Below are 20,543 nucleotides of genomic sequence, written 5' to 3' on the forward strand. Positions count from 1 at the left end.
AACTCAGGATCTAAGCTGAGTCTGCAACCTACACCACAGATCTCAGCAACATGGGATCCTTAACCCACTGAGGGAGGCCAGGAATCACACCTGAATCCTCATGGATACTAGTCGGGTTTGTAACCAGCTAAGCCACAACAGGAACTTCCTAGATACCATTTTCAGTCCTATGTTATCTAGGAGCAAACAGGCTCAGACCCATTAAGGCCCTGCCCTAAGACCCCCCGAGGTAAGAGGCAGAGGCCTCCATTTGTAGAGAGCCATCTGGGCTCCTCCACCCATTATTAGGCTGACATCTCACTTGGGCCCCAATTCTGGGCCCCACTTCCACCCTGCTGGCTCACCAACTGCTCTGGGTGTTTCCTGATTATGTGACACAGGCAGATGGCTTAGTTTTCCCATCCAGAAAGATCAATATGTTACAGGGCTGTTCCCAAGGCTCAGTGAAATGATATTACCATGTGCCAGGCCATGGCCAAGCATCCAGTGCTTCTCACAGCTGGTCCAGTTCCCCTACTCCCTGGTGAGGACTCTGCTCATTGGTTCCTCCTATAGGGCTCCTTCCCTCTGTCTCACTTCCCTAACCCCCACAGAATCTTCCTGAATCCCTCACATATCTTCTAGTCCTTGTCTCAGAGTTGGCTCCTGAGGAAATCCCCAAACTAAGCCAGTGATCAATATGTGTTGGTTAGTTTTTATGCCAGCTATCATGTTGCAGGCACCAGCCATACTGCACTTCATCTGTACCCAGTTATTAGTAGTCCCCCCTAACTTGAACAGGAATTGTGACCTCCAGGCTTTGCATGTGTGCTCCCTTCAGCCTTTTCTATGTAGAACTCCTATGCATCCTTCAAGGCCCTCCATTCATAGGCCCTTTTACCTTCCTACTTCTGGGCAGAGCCTAGCTCCCTCAGGCTCAGCCTGACCCCACACAGATGGGGACATATGTGAGGATCTGCATCTGAGACTTGACATGGGATAATAGCGTTCTTGTTCTTGGCAGGAAGAACCAACAGGGTATAAACCCTGAGGGGGAACAAGTCTGCTGTGTGGGAGAAGTTGAGAACAAAGAGTCAGGTGGGACTGGAGCTGGGGCAGGGGGTAGTGGAGAGTTAGGGAAACAAGAGCAGCCTTGTGAGTGTAGAGAGAGTGTCACTTGGGTGGGAGCCATAGCAGTAAGCTGGTAAATGTTTGGACCTCACCCCAGACCCATGGGCCCATCTTCCAGCTGCCCTCCCTCTCTCTACTGACTCCCAGAGGCCAACTAAGCTCTAGGAAGCCAGAACCAAGTTTGACTTCATCCAACCCTTCCCAAACATGTGGCCTCTCATGGGACACTCATTCCTACCCAGATCCACCTGCCCACTCCAGCTTCCAGGCCTTTGTCTGCCCAGTGCCCTACCTCTGTGGTAGAATCTGACTTATCTCCCACTGAGGCCTGCTCTAAAGAAATCCTCCACCAGGAAGCCTACTCAACCCAGGTGCCTCCCATGTTGGAATAACAGAACCGCAACCATTTCCTGGCCCCAAGCATAGTATGTGACCTGGCTGCTGACTCTGAATCAGAATCTCAGGATGTCAGCAACTTTCTTCCAGTTCTCCTTTGGTTCTGCCTCTGAAGTACTGTGGGACCTGGAGCCAGTGCCTCGACCTCTCTGTGCTACCCCTTACAGTAGGCCAGCAAGGCAGGGGCTGATGGTACAAGTCTCTCACTGGACAAGTGGCCCAGCCAGGCGCCCAGCATAGCTCCTAGCTAGCTTGCTAGGACAGGAGCACTGTTGGGGCCTCTGTCTTCTCTGGCTGTAGTCTGTGCATTGCCCCCTCATTCCAGGCCTCCTCTCCCCACCACCCACCCTCCCAGTAGACTTCAAGTACACACTCTGCCTCAACGACCACCTTTATTGGACACTCAGCTCCAGGGCTCCAGCGTGAGTGGGAAGGGAGGGGGTGTCACTGGAGCAGGGACCCTCCGACGGGAGGTGTGGCCAGCGATGCCACCTAGCCCCCAGGACACTCGCCGAAGCCCCTGGACATCTCTGTAACCCTCAGAGCTGATCCAGCGGGAGGGCATGTGGGGTCACGACCCTGACCGCCCACAGGGCGGCTCCCCCAGTTCCAGGCTCACTTGGGGGCATTGAAGGGCATGACCCGCTGGTTCATGGGGTTGTCTGGTGAACGCAGCCACTCCTTCTTGAGCAGCTGCTTCAGCTGCGACAGCCGCATGTTGGGGTTTTCTTGCTTGAGCCGCGGCAGCTGCGCCTCCTCGAAGGCGGTGAAGGCCGCCCGCATGCGGCGCTCAGGATGTCGGTCTGCAGCCTCCTCCGCCAAGCTGTGGAGGAGAACGCAGAGGGCTGGGGCGTGGCTCAAGCCCCACCCCCTGCCCCACCCCAAAGACCGTGGCCCCTCCCCTGTCATGTACCTGAGCACCGCAATGGCATCCTCGATGGTGCGCGCCTCTACGCTGCCCTCCTCCAGCACGCGGCGGTTCACGTTCTCCTCCAGGGGTACCTCCAAGTGGCTCTTGGCTTTCTCGGCTGGCAGCGGAGGCGGCCAGGTGACAGAGACACACACAGAAACAGAGAACAGAGATGCAGAGTTCCAGGGAGATGAGAGAGACACCTCAGGGGGAAGAAGCAGGGGAGAGAGGGAGGCAGGCAGGCAAAGAATGACAGCGGGGAGGAAAGAAAGGCGACCTGAGCTGGGAAGCCCTCCCAAGACCTACCTTCAGGACAAGCCAGTCCTGCCTGCCCAGCACCGGTACCCAGCCCTCCAACTTCCCTCCTAACTTCCCTCCCTCCAGCCCAGCACACAGGAGACACCTCACATGTGGCTGCTATCTCCTCACCTCAGGACACCCCATCAGCGTGAGACCCCCCCGGGGATGGGGAGGGGCACAAGCCAAAGTCAGGTGCAGAGTAAGTACACACGTATGTGCCAGTGCCGACGGTGCTCAGAGCCAGGCCTCCTGGGGCACCACCCACCCACCCTTCACCTTGCAGAGCCCAGGTAGCTTCTCTGGGGGGTGAGCAGGGGGCTCTGGACTCAGCCCAGGGGGCTGTCCCACTACCTATCCTTTATGGGGTAAAAGGGCAGCTCCAGAGTAGGCCGAGGCCCCACCTGCATCTGAGGCTTCCTTGTGCTGATGGTCTCGGCGGAGCGTCTCCTCAATCTGGGCGCGGGTGACCTTGCTGGGCGCAGCTACCCGGGGGGCCTTGCCCCCCTTGAGCTTTGAATCCTCCTCTTCTAGCAGGCGCTGCGTCTCCTTCTTGCGCTCCAGCTGTTCCAGGCGCCGCTTCTCCTTCTCCTCCTGAAGGAAGGGGAGTCGGGAGTGGACCCTACCTTTAGCAGGGGGTCTGGGTTCTCAACCAATGTGGACTGAGGCCCTGCTGCGTGCCAGACCCTATGCTGGGTGTGGGACATGGGTGGGAGCATAATGGGCCAGGACTCCCATCCTATATGACTGTGGCAACACAGGGAACCTTGGCCAAGGCAGTGGGTGGCTCTCAGAGAAAAAGTGATACCTGGGCTAGAGGAGGAGCCAGCCAGGGAGAGAGCTGGGGGAAAGAAGTCCTTAGTGGTGGAAATGGCTGGTGCAAAGGTCCTAGGGCAGGAACCACCTAGCATGACAGAGAAGCAGCACAGAGGCTAGTGTGGGGGTGTGGCTAGTGTGGCTGGAGTGGGGAAGGGAAGTGTGGAGGGGGAAGAGGTGGGAAAGGTGTAGGTGGGACCACGGGGTGCCTCAAGGGCCTGGGGAGGGGTTTGTACTGGATTCCAAAGGTGATAGGAGCCGCTGGAGTGTCTGGACCCATTTGCCAGCTGGGGCAGGGGTTCTGACTTTTTGGGCCAGGAGACCTCAGAGAGGCACCATCAAACTGTTCCCAGCCGAGCGTCATGGAGGCTGGGACTGATGCCATCTTGGCTCCCCACTGAGGCCCTGAACGGGGGGACATCTGGTCCGTAGGACTTGTCCTTGGCCACTGCCCCTCCACTGCTCCAGGAGCAGAGTGAGGTTCTGGTTTATTTGTGGTGCAGTGTGGCAGTAGGCTGGGAGTATTCCACTGCCTCCCACCCAGCACCCCTGCCTGCCCACCCACTGCCTGCAACTCTGCCATCTGCCTGCCATGCCTCGGGAATGGTCCCTATGCTTGCAGTGCCCCCTGTGACACTCCTGAAGCAGAAAAAAGTGCCCCAGAAGAGAGGTTCCTGAGGACACCTACTGGCCCTCTGACTTCCAACCTGTCTGCATGATTGGAAAGGAGGGGGGAGGTTAAAGGTCAAGGTTGTTTGAGCAGAGCTGCTAGGCTCTCATTTCTGTGGTCATGCACCTAGGATAGGTCTACAAGTGCTCTGAGTCTGTGCCCACATCGGTCAGAGGTAACGTCCTCCTGAGGCTCCCTGACCCCTGCATGATGCATGTACAGCCCATGTACACTCCGCTCACAACACAGCCCTGCCTCAGGGCCTTTGCACTAGCTGTTCTCCCCTCCTGGAGTGCCACTGCCAGCCTCCTTCCCTGATCAACCCTGGCTCATCCTGAGCTCCTGGCTCCCTATCCACCTGCTCTACCACATAGCTCTTTTCTGTGTCCCACATATCCCTGTTTCCTAGACTTCCAATTAGCTGGTGCAGCTCAGAGGAAGGAGGTAGGCCCCGGCACACAGTAGGTGCTTAGTAAAAGTGTGCAGAATGAATTCCAAAAGGCTCCCATAACTCAGGAAGGACACCCAGCATGCGGCCGTTAGTCTCTAGGGACACAGAACTGAGGAGGGAGAGTGAACAGTTATACTTTGACATTCAACAGAATTTTCTGAAAAAGTCACTGGCAGTTTCTTAAAAAGGGCAATTAGCAATTGGCAGCATTTAGTGATGGGTGAAGGATGAGGCCACTGGTGGAATATTCCGGAGCCATGAAAAATGAGCCTCATAAATAACTGAGATGGAAACCAGAGAGTCAGATGCTCATCACTGATGCTTAGTATGGAACAAAATGCCAACCTCTGGGCTGGAGGGGTTGAGGGGGGTGAATTATGGCCCAGTCCAAGGCCGATGTCTGGCGGCTGCGAGAAATTTGACAGTGAAATCTCATTTAACCAAGGACATGGCCTTCAGGGTAAGAAAGGCCTTTGGTGTCACTTGGAAGGGGTGTGTGTGCACTGTTTCTGGAGTTTTGGAACAAACCTGGATTTGCATGTTTTTTTTTTTGTTTGTTTTTGGCTGCACTTGCGGCATGCAGAAATTCCCAGGCCAGGGATCGAACCTGTACAATGGCAGTGACAACGCCGAATCCTTAACTGCTAGGCCACCAGGAAACCTCTGGATTTGCTTTTTTCATAGAAACAGTATCTTTTTAAAGCAGTCATGTAAGAAAAGAAAGAGGGACCAGGTGTGCTATGCAGACTGTGGGCGCCACTTGCCCATCAGCAGGAAGAGGGATAAACAAAACCCAGAAAACCTCCCAAGGGTGAAGAAGAATCATCGGCAGCCCTGTGTAAAACACTTTGGAGGGGGGACTTCCTGGGAAGGACATGGGGCCTGGGAATGTTCTAGAGAGCAGGGGTTGGCAAACTCTGGCCCTCCACCTGCTCTGGTCAACTTTTAGCCCATTTGTGTATGGCGGCTTTGTGCTACAAGGACAGGGTAAAGCAGCTTTGAGAGCTCATCTGGTCCCGACTGGCTATCCAACCTCTGCCCTGAGCATTCTTCCAGGTGTGTGCTCCAAAGGTGAGCAGAGAGGTGAATACTCCCTGGGCCACACCCCCGGGTGTGTTTGCAAGGTGCAAACCTCATCATAAACCAGAATGCAGACCCCTGACTTCAGCTAGTGCCAGCCCAGCTCCAGCCCCTCCTCACAGCCCTGTGACCTGGGCTTCCTGCCTTGTCTGTGCCTCGGTTTCCTCATCTGGAGGATGACGCAAGTCCCCAAGATGCAAGCCTGGGCTGGGCTGCTGCCTCTGGGATTGTCAAAAGATGTCTGGCTTTTCTGTCTGGATAATGGATCCGTGGCAGATGTCAGTTTTCCTTTTGGGTTTGCAACTTTCCTATAGTGTCAATAAGAAAACTTAAAGACTTCCATAGGAGTTCCCATCATGGCTCAGGGGAAACAAATCTGACTAGTATCCATGAGGACATAGGTTTGATCCCTGACCTTGCTCAGTGGGTTAAGAATCCTGTGTTGCTGTGAGCTGTGGTATAGGTCACAGACGAGGCTCAGATCCAGCATTGCTGTGGCTGTGGTGTAGGCCGGCAGCTGCAGCTCCAATTTGACCCCTAGCCTGGGAACCTCCATATGCTGCAGGTGCACCTCCCCCGCTCCAATAAAAACTTCCATAGAACCAGTGCATTGTTCCAGTTGGGATTGTGGGGGGGACACACCAGTGATATTCAATTCCAAATAAACAAGGCAGGATCCAGCCCTGCACAGAAAGACAATGGGAAAAACTCACAAAAGTGCCAGGCACCCCCTGAACTGACCATGCAGGGATGGTGTATCACCACTGCCATTTGGAACATTTATCATGCACGCTGGAGCCTCTGACCAGCCCGAGGACTAGGAGAAGCAGCTAAGAATGGTTTCTGGCGCCACCTACTGGACCAAACAGGTCAGCATCAGCCCTGAACCACTCCCCAGACACAGATTAAGCAGCCACTGTATCCCTGGCACTGGAGCCCAGCAGGAGACAACCAACTATCCTTGCCCTCTTCTGTGTTTTTATAAACATCCGGAAGTCCCTGCAGGCCCAGGGTCAGCGGGTCAGAAACAGGACCTATCAGCATGTCTCAGCCTTGGAACAGCTGATATCTGGGCTGGCCCATTCCTTGTTGTGGGGTCGCCCGGTACAATGCAGGGTATTGAGCAGCATCCCTGGCCTCTGCCCACCAGATGCCAGTACCACCCTCTGCCTGGCACTTGTGACAAACGAAAATGTCTCCAGACATTGCCAAGTGTCCCTTGGGTGCAGAGTCACTCCAAGGTGAGAGAACTGCCAGTCTGGCCTAGCCCTGGCATTACATGGAGGGCTTGCTGTCCCCTAAAAATGCCAAGTCCTGGCCACTCCAGGGCCTTTGCATGAGCCTTTCTTTGTCTCTTGCTTCCTCTTCCCTCCATGCCTTTGCTCCTTGTTCCAATACCTCCTCACCCTTCAGGGCAAAGACCCAGGGGCCTTCTGCCACCTTTTACTGTGTTGCCCGCCTGCCTTGCCCATGGGCACGGGAACCCAGGGCCCACCCACCTTGCGCTGTTCCTTCCTCATGACGTGTTTGTCCTCATCCTTCCAATAGGCATCCTCCAGCTCTTTCTGCTTCTTGGCATCAGCTGCTGCCTTGGCCTCAGCCCTCCGTGCCCGGGCCGCTGCCGACTTGGTGTTCTCACCCTGGAACTTCTTGGGCATCCCTCAGCAGGCTGTGAGAGGAGGGCAGGGACCAGTGAGTCAGGGGCATCCACCCTTGGCACCCCAAGGCTCATACCTGTGTAGTTATAGCCCCCTTGGGGCCTCAAAGGCTTTCTATGTAAAACAAGGGCTTTGGTTTTGTTTTTCTTTTTCCTTTTTAGGGTCACACCCGCGGCATATGGAGGTTCCCGGGCTAGGGGTCCAATCGGAGCTACAGGTGCCGGCCTAAGCTAGAGCCACAGCAACTCAGGATCCAAGCCGCATTTGCAACCCACACCACAGCTCACAGCAATGCCAGATCCTTAACCTACTGAACAAGGTCAGGGACCGAACCCGCAACCTCATGGTTCCTATTCAGATTCATTTCCGCTGTGCCACGACAGGAACTCCTAAAACAAGGGCTTTGGACTTAATAATTTCTTTTTAAAAAAAAATCTGAGGTAAACTTCACATAATACAAAATAAACCATTTTAAAGTGCACAATTCAGGAGTTCCCACTGTGGAACAGTGGGTCAAGGATCCAGCGTTGTCGCAACTGCAGCTTGGATTCAATCGCTGGCCCTGGAACTTCCATATGCTGTGGGTGCCACAATTCAGTGGCATTTAGCACATTCACAGCATTGTGCAACCATCACCTTTATCTAGTTCTAAAACATTTCCATCACCCCCAAAGGAGACCCATGCCCATTAGCTGTCACTCCCCATCCCCCACCCTGGCAACCACAAATCTTTGTCTCTATGGATTTGCCTCTTCTGGACTTCTTTAACGCAACATGATGTTTTCAAGGTTCATCCATGTTTTAGCATGTGTCAGTGCTTCATTCCTGTTGATGGACCACATTTTGTTTAATGGTCTATCCATGATGGACATTTGTATTGTTTCTGCTTTTCAGCTCTTACCAGTCATGCTGCTGTAGATCCCTGTGGGTCAGTCTGTGTGTGGACTCTTCCACTCTGCCATCTAAAGCCCTGAGGCCAAAGCCTTCTCTCCCTGGATAAGCAGCTGCTGTGAACTGGTTCCAGTGACCCAGCCCAGGCTGGGTTATAGTTATAACAATCATAAAACTGCTGTCCAGTGGGCACCTGGTCTGTGCGAGTTCCACACTGGGTGCTGGGGAAATGATGATACACTCAAATGGGAGGTGCCACCCTCCTCACACCTGGTGCCCTACTATGCATCTTATACGGACCAACTTCGCTGAATACTCCCAGAGCCTTAAACATGAGGACTGTCCTCATTCCCATCCTAAGGTGGAGAAGCCAAGGTACCTGGTCAAGTTGCACAGGGCTGATCCTGGAGTCTGACCTCCAAAGCCTGCCTTTCAGGTGAGGAAGGGAAGCTGAGAAATGAAGAGTGCCTCTTCCAGAGAGCTGACTGAAGACACACCACTGTGTGGTCAGGGCAGAAGCCCTCAGTTTTCCTCATCTAGAAAGGGGCTGATGTTCCTCACTCCTGTGTTGTTCTCTCCCCACTGAGACTCTCCAGCTCAGTCCCTTGCTGAACCTTAGAGAAGTAGTCCGGGCATCCAAGAATGAAGGGGAGAGAATGTGGGGGCCATCCTGACCCAGGACCACCAGGCAACCCTCCCCCACCAACCTCCTAGCTGTGTGACTTGTGCAGGAGGGGACTCCCAACTTGGAGCCCCGTTGGAAACTCTAACATCAGCTCCCATCTGCAGCAGTTGTGCGCTCGGGCTTAAGTGCTTCACACAGAACCTCTTAGTGAATCCTCGCATCCCTGGCAGGTGGCAGCCACGCGGAGACCTGAAGGATGGGTTGGAGGCAGCCCTTTGGGGGTGAAGGGCTAGTCTTCTGGGAAGAGGGCACAGGTTATACAAAGACCCTGTGGCGGGATAAAGCCATGGGCTACTGGAAGCATGGAGGCCACTGAGACTTGTGTAGGTGACAGAGAAAGAGGGGAAGGAGGAGAGAGGAGGGAGGAGGAGAGGCTGACAGGATGGGGGTTCTTATGGGCTGAGGAAGATTTCAACCCAGGCCCACCCCCTCACTCTCAACTTCATCCTCCTAACTACTGCCCCACCTCTATGTCCAGCTGGCCCCTCTGGGAACATCAATGCAGATCTGATCTCTGAGGCCACTGAGGCCACCTCATTCGACACAAAGAGGCAGTCCCTCCAGGTGGAGTCCCATGGGGCAGAGCAGAGCAAAGTAGGGGAGATCAGTAGACCACAAACTTCTCTTTGAGGTACTTGTTTGGGTTGATCTCTTATAATTTACACGATTACTCGACAAATGTTCATTTTCCCCACCAGGCTGGGAGCTCCTTTGAGGACAGGGTTGGGAGTGCCCTGTATAGTAGGGGGCTCAAAAAAAAAATTTTTTTTTTTCTTTTTACGGCTGCACCTACGAATACGGAAGTTCCTAGGCTCGGGGTTGAATTGGAGCTGCAGCTGCCAGCCTACGCCACAGCCACAGCCAACCCCAGATCCTTAACCCATTGAGTGAGGCCAGATATCAAACCCACATCTTCATGGACACTGTCGGGTTCTTAACCTGCTGGGCCACAATGGGAACTCCTCAAAAAATGTTTTAAGCAAATGAATGAGCAACCATCTATTTCCGGGGTTCCCTCAGTATTTATTTCATACTGTGCTGTGTCCAAACTCAGCTTCTCACTTCCCATGCACTTCCCTCTTCAGCCTCTGAAACTTTGCTCTTGCTATGCCTTCACCTGATACACCCTGACCTGTGGCCTCCTGTGAAAACACTGCCCACTCACAGGGACTCTGCCCCAGCATCCCCTCCTCCTGTTGCTTAAGACCCCCAATACCATCTCAAGGCCTGACAGCGCTTTTTTGATCCCTCTCAGGCCAGCACTGAATATTTATGTTCCTTCAAAATTTTTATGTTGAAGCCCTAACCCTCAAATGTGACTATATTTAGAGACAGTGACCATGAGGTGATAAAGGTTAAATAAGGTTGTAAGAATGGGGCCCTAATCTAGTAGAGCTGGTGCACCCATAAGAAGAGAAAAAAGGGAGTTCCTGTTGTGGTGCAGCAGAAACCAGTCTGACTAGGAGTCATGTGATTGCAGGTTCAATCGCTAGCCTCGCTCAGTGGGTTAAGGATCCAGTGTTTGCTGTGAGCTGTGGTGAAGGTTGCAGACGTGACTCAGATCTGGTGTTGCTGTGGCTGTGATGTAGGCTGTAGCTCCAACCTGACCCCTAGGCTGGGAACCTCCATATGCCACAGGTTCGGCCCTAAAAAAAAAAAGGAAGAGAAAAAAGACACCAGAGCTCACTCTCTCCACCATGTGAGGACACAGTGAGAAGATGGCCGTTTGCAAGTCAGGAAGAGAGCCTGCACTGGGAACAAACCTTGAATTTAGCCTTCCCAGCCTGCACAATTGTGAGCAAATACGTTTCTGTTGTTTAAGCCACCCAGTCTGTAGTATTTTGTTATGGCAGCTGGTGCTAACTAATACAGTTTTTCTTCTTTGTTCGATAAATGCTCTCTCACACACTTTGTCATTCAGTAAACACGCACCGAGCACCTAGCATTACGTGTGGGATGCTGGGGAAAGGCATTGCTGATGGGCTTCCTGATTTAATGGAATTCCCAGGCTGGCTGAGAGACAGACAATAAGAATGGTAACTCAAGATCAGAGCTGTGGTGGGGACAAGCAGGTGCTAGGGAAGCTGGGAGGGGGCTTCCGACCTGTCTGTGGAGAGGTGGGAAGGGCGTGTCAGAGGGCTTCCTGGAGGAGACAGCTAAGAAAAGGCCTGAGGGAGTGGGGAGCCCCAAGCCCCCAGAAGTGTGGGGGAGCCAGGCTGGGAAAGGGGGATTTGTATTCCAGGGTTTGGGGAAGGTGCGGAGGGCGTCAGAGCCCTCTGGGCTTGGTGAGGAGGTGAACTGGATGAGTGAGACAGAAGCAGGGAGCTCAAGCAGGGGGTCTGGCTAAGCAGGGGTTAGTTAGGAGGGAGTCAAGAACCACGTGGTTGAGCGGTTGTGAAAGTAAGAGAGAGAATAAAAGATGAAACTCAACGCTGCCTCCTCCAAGAAGTCCTCCAGATACCTCTTCTGGGCTCCCCCAGACCGTCATCCTCTTCCCAGTCCTGACCCCATTACAAGAAGCCAGGGACGTCTGTACTCAGCACTGTTACCCCAAGTTTGTAAGCTGCTGAGGGAAGGGCTGGAGCTAGGTGGCCTAGAACAGAACACTGTCTCTCTGGGTCTCAATCGCCCGCTCAGGGAAATGGGGATAGCCTCCGCGGGAGCCCTGGAGCCTGGGGACCAGAGGTGCCCCCGTCTCTGAGCACCCCATCTCCAGCCCTTCCAGATGGGTGGTCCCAGACCCAGCAGCCTCGCGGGGCCCACCCGCACCCCGCCCCTCGGCTCCGCCCGCGCCGCCACTGTTCCTACCTCCTTCCCCCGGCGCCGGCCCGGTCGCGCCTCTGTGACGTCACCGAGGGGGGCCTGCGCTCAGAGCCCCGGGCGGCGCGCGCTGATTATGTCAGAGCTCCGTCGCCATCTTGGTAGAGAAAATACTGCCCTGGTCTCCAGTCCAAGTCCAGGAAGTTAGCCGTTTCTTTGTCTCTTCAGGGAGCGAATATTGTATAAACGCTCCTCCCCTGCGCTTACTTCAGATATTAACAAGTCAGGAGAGAAGATTAAAAGCTACAATCTAAAGCATTGCCTTTACCAAGATGGCCGTTGTCCAGATGAAAAATGGTTCCCTCGGCTTCACACGTGAGTTTAGTGGCCTCAGCCAGGAGTTGCTTGGCCGCCAGGGCGCGCCGGAACCCGCGGTCTACGCGTGGTTGGTTGATCCCCTTATCCAGAGGAAGCCTCTCAGGCAGGCTCTTCGCTGTCGCAGTCGCTTTGTGCTTTGAAGACTCTCATCTAGCCCACATTTTTTTGCCTCCCTTGTGCGAAGCTTAAAGTGGGAGGGAGCAGATTAAAGGGACAGAAATTAAAACACTCTGCGCTTTCCAGGTTCAGAGAACAGAAATTGAATTTGGGAGTTCCCGTCGTGGCGCAGTGGTTAACGAATCCGACTAGGAACCATGAGGTTGCGGGTTCGGTCCCTGCGCTTGCTCAGTGGGTTAACGATCCGGCGTTGCCGTGAGCTGTGGTGTAGGTTGCAGACTCGGCTCGGATCCCGCGTTGCTGTGGCTCTGGCGTAGGCCGGTGGCTACAGCTCCGATTGGATCCCTAGCCTGGGAACCTCCATATGCCGAGGGAGCGGCCCAAGAAATAGCAAAAAAGACAAAAAAAAAAAAAAAAAAAGAAATTGAATTTGACCAAAGTAATGGAAAGACTCAAATTCCTCCGGGACCATTCTCCTGGATTGCTATCACCCCCCCCACCCCGCTTTGTTTTGTTTTGTTTGTTTATGGCAGCGTCCAGGGCATACGGAGATTCCAGGCCAGGGATCAGACTGGCCACACAGCAGTGACCTGAGCCACAGCAGTGACAGTGCTGGATCCTTAACCCGCTGAGTCACCGAGGGAATTCCACATATCTTGCTCTTTTATTTTATTCAGCAATAGGTTTGGGGGGCCTCTTTGTCCAGGGCACCTGTATTTGTGCATTCACTAAGCCTCAGGGTCCTTCTCTGTAAAAATGGTTATATTAGGGGTCTGAGGATGACTGTACTGGGCCTGGCTGTAGGAAGAGAAGCAGGGCATGGATTTGGGGGCAGTTTAGGCAGGACAAGTTGACCACAGAGTTTGTTCTCCCGAAGGCAACCCCAGTGACACCTCAGGGACCTAAATTGGATCCGTGTATCTCCCCTGCTCTCAAGCCCCAAGTGGATCCCTACTGGCCTGCAAGACTGACCTCACCTCCCATTCCTCCTCATCCCCATTCTTTCTCAGCTCCAACCACATCAGCCTCCTTTCTCAAAATGCCAGATGAAGTCCCGCCTCAGGGAATTGGTCAGTGCTATTCCCCCTGCCCCTAGCTTTTTCCATGAATGACCCCTTCATTTTCTTCAGGACTTTGACCAGATATCCCTTCCTAAGAAGGACCTTACCTGGCCTCCCCAGGAGTTGGTGCCCCACCCCGGCCCTCTTTTTATTTCCTTCATAGCATCAGCCATTCACCTGGAACGATATTTGAGAAGAAGGCACTCAACATGAACATTTTATTGTTGTTCAGTATAGGGTGGGGAATGGAGGAGCCAAAGGCAACACCTAATTAAGCTTCTACTGGTAAAGAGCCAGTCTTTAAAAAGAAAAAAAAATTTTTTTTTTCTTTTTTCTTTTTTTTTTTTTTCCAATTTAAAGAAAGAGCCAGGCTTGTCACACCTTCCTGAGGACTGGGAACCTGTTATGTCTATTGACATAACTGAGGAGTACAGGTCAAGTGAATCGTTCCAGAACAAGCTAAGTCTTCTGCAGGGTGACTTCTGCCACCTCCCAGGCTACAGGGCATAGTTCCCATTCCTGAGGACTCCTGACTTCTATTGTTCTGACATTTTATAGCTCTTAAACGCTTGCATTCTCAAGTAAGCGTTGAGGTTCTACTCTGTGCCTGTGCTGAGACCACAAAAGTAAATGAACAGACACAGTCCCTGGTCTCCTGAGGCTCAAAGTCAGGAAGTCATACCAAAAAAATTATGATCCTAACATTGGCCAGAAGATGTACCGTGCTTTGAAAGTGAACATAAAGCGTGCAGGCAGATTTTGTGTGATGCACATAGTTTTATATGACACAATGATTCATTTTATTTCTCTTTATGTTTGTGTATGTAGGCATACAGGGGTATATGAATATACAAATATATGGAGTTATACTCTAAAATCCTACCTTGCTAATTGCTATGTGAATAATGTACACAATGAAGAGAATTTGAACTTGGGGCCTTTTTTTTTACCTGTAAATTGCCTGTTTCGTCGTGTTGAGATGAGTAGATGTTGCCTTTTGTCCCCCAGATACTGTTGACTCACGCTTTTTGAAATGTTCCCAAGTTGGTTTTTTTGGGGGGTTTTTTTGGTTTTCTTTTTAGGGCTGCGCCTGCTGCATGTGGAAATTACTAGGCTAGGGGTCTAATCAGGTGCAGCTGCTAGCCTACACCACAGCCACAGCAACTCAGGATCCGGGTCACGTCTGCAACCTACCCACAGCTCATGGCAACACCAGATAGATCCTTAACTCACTGAGTGGGGCCAGGGATCAAACCCTCATCCTCATGGATACTAGTCAAGTTATTACCTCTGAGTCACTACAGGAACTCCCCAAATTGTTTTTTGAAAGATTCCTTACTTTTGAGGAAAAAAAGTTCCTAATAACTATTGTTTGTTACTATGAAAATTTCTTGTCTTTGAGACTTAAATCTTTTCTCTGACAGATGTCATTTCCCAAATTTAGCCTTCAAATTCAGAATAACAGAACTCTGGGAGTTACTGTCTTGACTCAGTGGTTAACGAATCCTACTAGGAGCCATGAGGTTTCGGGTTCGACCCTTGGCCTTGCTCAGGGGGTTAAGGATCTGGTGTTGCCGTGAGCTGTGGTGTAGGTCGCAGACACAGCTCGGATCCTCCGTTGCTGTGGCTCTGGCATAGGCCGGCAGCTACAGCTACAGCTCCAATTAGACCCCTAGCCTGGGAACCTCCATATGCCTCGGGTGAGGTCCTAGGAAAGGCAAAAAGACAAACAAAAAAAAAAAAAAAAAAGAACTCCGAGGATGTCTTTTGTGCCTCAGCTCCTGTTGGGCATCCTGAAATTGCCATTAGCTAACATGGGTATTTGTTTCTTCACCCATAGAAGCTAGGACAAAAGGAATGATCAGGTTTTCTAGAATTCTCTAAATTTTTTTTTTTTTTTTGTCTTTTTGCCATTTCTTGGGCCGCTCCCGCGGCATATGGAGGTTCCCAGGCTAGGGGTCTAATCGGAGTTGTAGCCGCCAGCCTACACCAGAGCCACAGCAACTTGGGATCCAAGCCGCATCTGCGACCTACACCACAGGTCAAGGCAACGCCGGATCGTTAACCCACTGAGCAAGGCCAGGGATGGAACCCGCAACCTCATGGTTCCTAGTCGGATCCGTTAACCACAGCGCCACGACGGGAACTCCGAATTCTCTAAATTTTAATTCCAAACTGTTAGGAGAGCTTTTTCATTTACCAAATTTAGGATTTTTTTAAAAATCCATTTTTTGGACAAATCCAAAAGAGTGCTGTATTCCTCCATTGGCTGTATAGAAGTAAAATACGCTAAGATAAATATCTTTCAATGATTGTATACTTTTCAGGTTAAAAGAAACATGGCCACATGGAAGCACAAAACCTGCTATAAAAAGCATCAGCAACACCTCTGTTCATTGCAGCACTATGTAAAATAGCCAAGACATGGAATGGACAAAGAAGACATGGTACATATATACAATGGAATATTACTCCTCCATAAAGAAGAACAAAATAATGCAAAATAATGCCATTTGCAGCAACGGGGATGAACCTAGAGATTATCATACTAAGTGAAGTAAGTCAGGGAAAGACAACTATCATATGAAATCACTACTATGTAGAATCTAATAAAAATGATACAAAAGAACTTATTTACAAAACAGAAACAGACTCATGGATTTCTAATTCAAACTTATGGTTACCAAAGGGGAAACATGGTGGGAAGGGATATTAGGAGGTTGGGGTTAACATATACATACTACTGTATGTAAAACAGATAAAAAGGACCTACTGTATATCACAGGGAAATCTACTCAATATTCTGCAATAACCTATATGGGGAAAGAATCTGAGAAAGAATGGATATATATAACTGAATCACTTTGCTCTCACAACATTGTAAATCAGCTATACTCTAATACAATTTTAAAGAAGAAGAAAGAAAAGAAAAACGGCAAAGGAAGAAACCTAAGCTCAAAGGTACTGCAGGGATGTCAGTAAAGGGTGTGTGCCTTCTGATCCTTTATTTCCTAGCAGGGGAACAAAAAAAAAAAAAGCAGCTGCAAAAGTATTTGTTTCCTGGATTCCAGATCCACACATTCTTGTCTCTCTCTCTCTTTTTTTTTTTGTCTTTTTAGGGCCGCACCCATGGCATATGGAGGTTCCCAGGCTAGGGGTCTAATTGAAGCTACAGCTGCCAGCCTACATCACAGCCACAGCAATGCCAGATCCTAAACCCACTGAGCAAGGCCAGGGACCGAACCCACAACCTCATGGTTCCTAGTTGGATTTGTTAACTACTGGGCCACGATGGGAACTCCCCTTACTGGGATTCTTTTCTGCTGTGCCATTATTTTCTCTTTTTTTGCTCAAAGAAAGAGCTGGAGAGACAGTTGGGGTCTGGACTCTATAACATGGGAGTCATCCAGCACCATTGTTTATTTCAGTCTCTTATTGGATTCAATAGCCAGGGCCTGTCACCTTGTATTAGAACTAGAGCAGCAGCAGTAGAATTTGTGGGAACTTCAGAATTTGTGGGTTCTGGGGTCCATGCTCAACTTATTGGACCCTATGCTTATAGATTGTGGTTCGGACAGAAAACACTCAGCATTTCTCAGCTCCTTCAACATATTCCTGCTTTCTCCTTCAGGCATCACTCCTTCCCTGTAACATTCTAAACTCAGCTCCCCTCCTCCCCTCCCAGAGAAGTAGAGTCCATAATTGCCATCCTCTGTTAAAGAATTGTCCCAACTCGGAAGATCTTGCAGAACTGTGTCATCTATTAGAAATAAATATAAGGTGGGCCACTGTTGCAATTTAAAGCTTCCTAGGCAGTACATTAAAAAAGTAAAAGAGGGAGTTCCCATTGTGGCTCAGCAGTAACAAACCTGACTAGGATCCATGAAGATGCAGGTTTAAGCCCTGGTCTCGCTCAGTGTGTTAAGGATCTGGTGTTGCCATGAGCTGTGGTGTAGGTTGCAGACAAGGTTTGGATATGGTGTTGCTGTGGCTGTTGTGTAGGCTGGCAGCTGCAGCTCTGATTCAAACCCTAGCCTGGGAACTCCTGTGTGCCATGGATTCTGCCCTAAAAAGACACAGGAAAAAAAAAAAGTAAAAGAGGGAGTTCTCTTGTGGCACAGTGGGTTAAGGATCCAATGTTGTCACTGCAGTGGCTTGGGTTGCTGCTGTGGTTGGGTTTGATCCCTATCCTGTGAACTTCTGCATGTTGCACAAGTAAAAAGAAACAGGTGGAATTCATTTCATGATAAATTTCATTTGGACTTCCCATGTGGCTCACAACGTGATAAATTTCATTTAGCCTGATGGGTCCAGAATATTGTGACTTCAACAGCTAAAGGGATTCTAAAACAGAACATAGAAGAGTTCTCAGAAACCTTCCATCATCTTCCAAGGCCTAAACTTGCCAATAGCCTTGCTGGCACTAAAAAAAAAAATACATATATATATATACATATATATGTATTTATGTATTATATGTATATATGTATACATATAATTATATGTATATATACATTATATGTATATATGTGTATATATACATTATATGTATATATGTGTATATATACATTATATGTATATATGTGTATATATACATTATATGTATATATGTGTATATATACATTATATGTATATATGTGTATATATACATATATATACACACGTATATATATATACACATATATATATATACACACACATATATACACACACACACACACATATATACACACACACACACACATATATATATATATATATATATATATATCAGGAGTTCCCGTCGTGGCGCAGTGGTTAACGAACCCGACTAGGAACCATGAGGTTGCGGGTTCGATCCCCAGCCTTGCTCAGTGGGTTAACGATCCAGCGTTGCTGTGGCTCTGGTGTAGGCTGGTGGCTACAGCTCCGATTGGACCTCTAGCCTGGGAACCTCCATATACTGTGAGAGCGGTCCAAGAAAATGGCATAAAGACAAAAAAAAAAAAAAATATATATATATATATATATATATCAAACCCCTCTAGGACCCACAAGTAATCTCATTGTGAGTAAATGGTAGGCTGTCATGCAATCGATGGTTCCACTCCTAATCCTGAAGTCTACCCTATCACAGGCTAATGTAGCTAAATACTGCAGCAGACTCAGAGGATGCCCACACAGTATCACTGTTACGTGCAAGCTTCTTTTCCACATTGCTCAGGTAAGCGGTCACAGTATCCTCTGAAACTCAAGAGGTGGTGTGAAAAAGTCATCAAGAAATCTGCTCTTGAGTTTCAATGAAAAGGGTTTCGTTAGATTCTCTGAGCAACAAGCACAAAAGTAACTCTACAGTGCTGATGATAGGATCTCTGTTTCCCAATTAAAAAACACAAGTCATCTTATCCTGACCACTGGATGTCCATTCCATTGAGAGACCTTAAATTGAGGTTTCTTGGAGTGCTTTAGAAACCTACATCCGCAATAGGTAGGCAAGTCCCTGTGAAAATTAATAAAAGTAAATCTCATTTAAAATGGAGTTGGCACGAGATGAATGGATTAAGAAATGTGGTATATGTACACAATGGAATATTACTCAGGATAAAAAAGAACAAAATAATGCCGTTTGCAGCAACGTGGATGGAACTAGAGACTCTCATCCTGAGTGAAGTTAAGTCAGAAAGAGAAACAAATGCCATTTATCACTTATATCTGGAATCTAATGTACAGCAGGAATGAACCTTTCCACAGTAAAGAAAATCATGGACATGGAAAACAGACTTGTGGTTGCCAAGGGGGAGGGGGGGGGACTGGGAGGGACTGGGAATTTGGGGTTAATAGATGCAAACTATTGCCTTTGGAATGGGTAGGCAATGAGATCCTGCTATATAGATAGCACTGGGAACTATATCTAGTCACTTATGATGGAGCATGATAATGTGAGAAAAAGGGATGTATGTGTGTATGTGTGACTGGGTCACCTTGCTGTACAGTAGAAAATTGACAGAACACTGTAGACCAGCTATAATGGAAAAAAATAAAAGTCATTAAAAAATAAAATGGAGTTGGCACAATAGCTTCAACTTAAAAAGAAAAAGAAAAGAAAGGAAATACATTTTTAAAATGGAGTCAGGAGGAGTTCCTGTCGTGGCTCAGTGGTTAACAAATCCTACTAGGAACCATGAGGTTTCGGATTCAATCCCTGGCCTTGCTCAGTGGGTTAAGGATTCGACGTCGCTGTGAGCTGTGGTGTGGGTTGCAGATGCAGCTCGGATCCCGTGTTGCTGTGGCTCTGGCGTAGGCCGGCAGCTACAGCTTCGATTTGACCCCTAGCCTGGGAACCTCCATATGCCTCGGGAGTGGCCCAAGAAATGCAAAAAGACAAAAAATAAAATAAAATAAAATGGAGCCAGGAATCCCTGAAAGGGAGTTCTCATGCACATACCTTCTGTTGCAGCTTATTTTATACTCCTGGGCAGGAAGATTATTTCCCCAGCAGGAGGGAGGAAGATTTTTTTTTTCCTTGCCCAGCAACTGGCCAGCCAATGAGGAACTGTCACCATCTTGAACTCTCATTATCCTCCAAAGGTTTTCCTTCAAAGCAGCCTTCCCACCTCCCCCATCAGCCTCCTCTTTTTCTCTATAAAGTTCCTCTCCTTTGTTGTCTGGCCTTGCCTTTGGTTAGCTATAGCTTGCTTGTACCTAGCTGCAATTGCTCTGCCATTCCCCAATAAACTCATTTTGCTAGTAAAATAACTGGCTATTTTATTTTTAAGGTTAACATCCCCAACCGCCCATGCCCATAACCATTGGTCAAGCCAATGACTACAGCTGCAGACAGCTTCCACCGAAGAAAACAAGATTAGTTTTCTGATTCCACAGTTCTTTTTAACTTTCCTTTGACCCAACTCATCTTGTCTGTTATCATGTGTTGACATCCTGTATTAAATGTAAATGGCTAAAAGTTTTCTCAGTATGCTCTTCCTCATCTTCATCCTGCATTGGAGACCTCCTATGGTTTTCTTCTGCCACTTAAGCAAAAAAAAAAAACTTTTCTTTTTTTTGCTTTATAGGGCTGCACCCCTATGGCAGTTCCCAGGCTAGGGGTCACATTGGAGCTACAGCTGCTGGCCTATGCCACAGCCACAGCAACTCGGGATCTGAGTCGCATATGTGACCTACACCACAGCTCACAGAAACGCTGGATCCTTAACCCAATGAGTGAGGCCAGGGATCGAATCTACGTCCTCATGGATCCTAGTCAGATTCATTTTTGCTCAACCA

General features: G+C 49.5%; 1 protein-coding gene across 2 annotated transcripts; it reads right to left on the bottom strand.

The window, feature by feature from the left end:
* CCDC124 (coiled-coil domain containing 124) lies at window positions 1,880–11,884 on the bottom strand. 2 transcript variants are annotated; one of them, XM_005654904.3, is made up of 5 exons: window positions 11,773–11,884; window positions 7,230–7,399; window positions 3,118–3,307; window positions 2,420–2,534; window positions 1,880–2,329 (listed from the first exon to the last, which is right to left on the bottom strand). In XM_005654904.3, exons 2-5 carry the CDS (start codon window positions 7,386–7,388, stop codon window positions 2,122–2,124), a joined length of 672 nt encoding a protein of 223 aa, XP_005654961.1. In that variant the 5' UTR covers window positions 7,389–7,399; window positions 11,773–11,884; the 3' UTR covers window positions 1,880–2,121. The 2 variants fall into 2 exon arrangements, with proteins under 2 accessions (XP_005654961.1, XP_005654962.1); XM_005654905.3 differs by lacking the exon at window positions 11,773–11,884 and adding an exon at window positions 8,659–9,410.

This window comes from Sus scrofa, chromosome 2 (assembly GCF_000003025.6).
Source record: "Sus scrofa isolate TJ Tabasco breed Duroc chromosome 2, Sscrofa11.1, whole genome shotgun sequence".
NCBI classification, from domain to species: domain Eukaryota; kingdom Metazoa; phylum Chordata; class Mammalia; order Artiodactyla; family Suidae; genus Sus; species Sus scrofa.

Excerpts from the sequence above, each read along its gene's own strand:
- CCDC124 (XM_005654904.3), bottom strand. The coding sequence starts at position 7,388 with ATGCCCAAGAAGTTCCAGGGTGAGAACACCAAGTCGGCAGCGGCCCGG. Across the intron at positions 3,308-7,229 it reads TGAGGAAGGAACAGCGCAAG|GAGGAGAAGGAGAAGCGGCG; the intron begins GTGGGTGGGCCC and ends CCCTTCCTTCAG. Across the intron at positions 2,535-3,117 it reads CAAGGAAGCCTCAGATGCAG|CCGAGAAAGCCAAGAGCCAC; the intron begins GTGGGGCCTCGG and ends CTCCGCTGCCAG.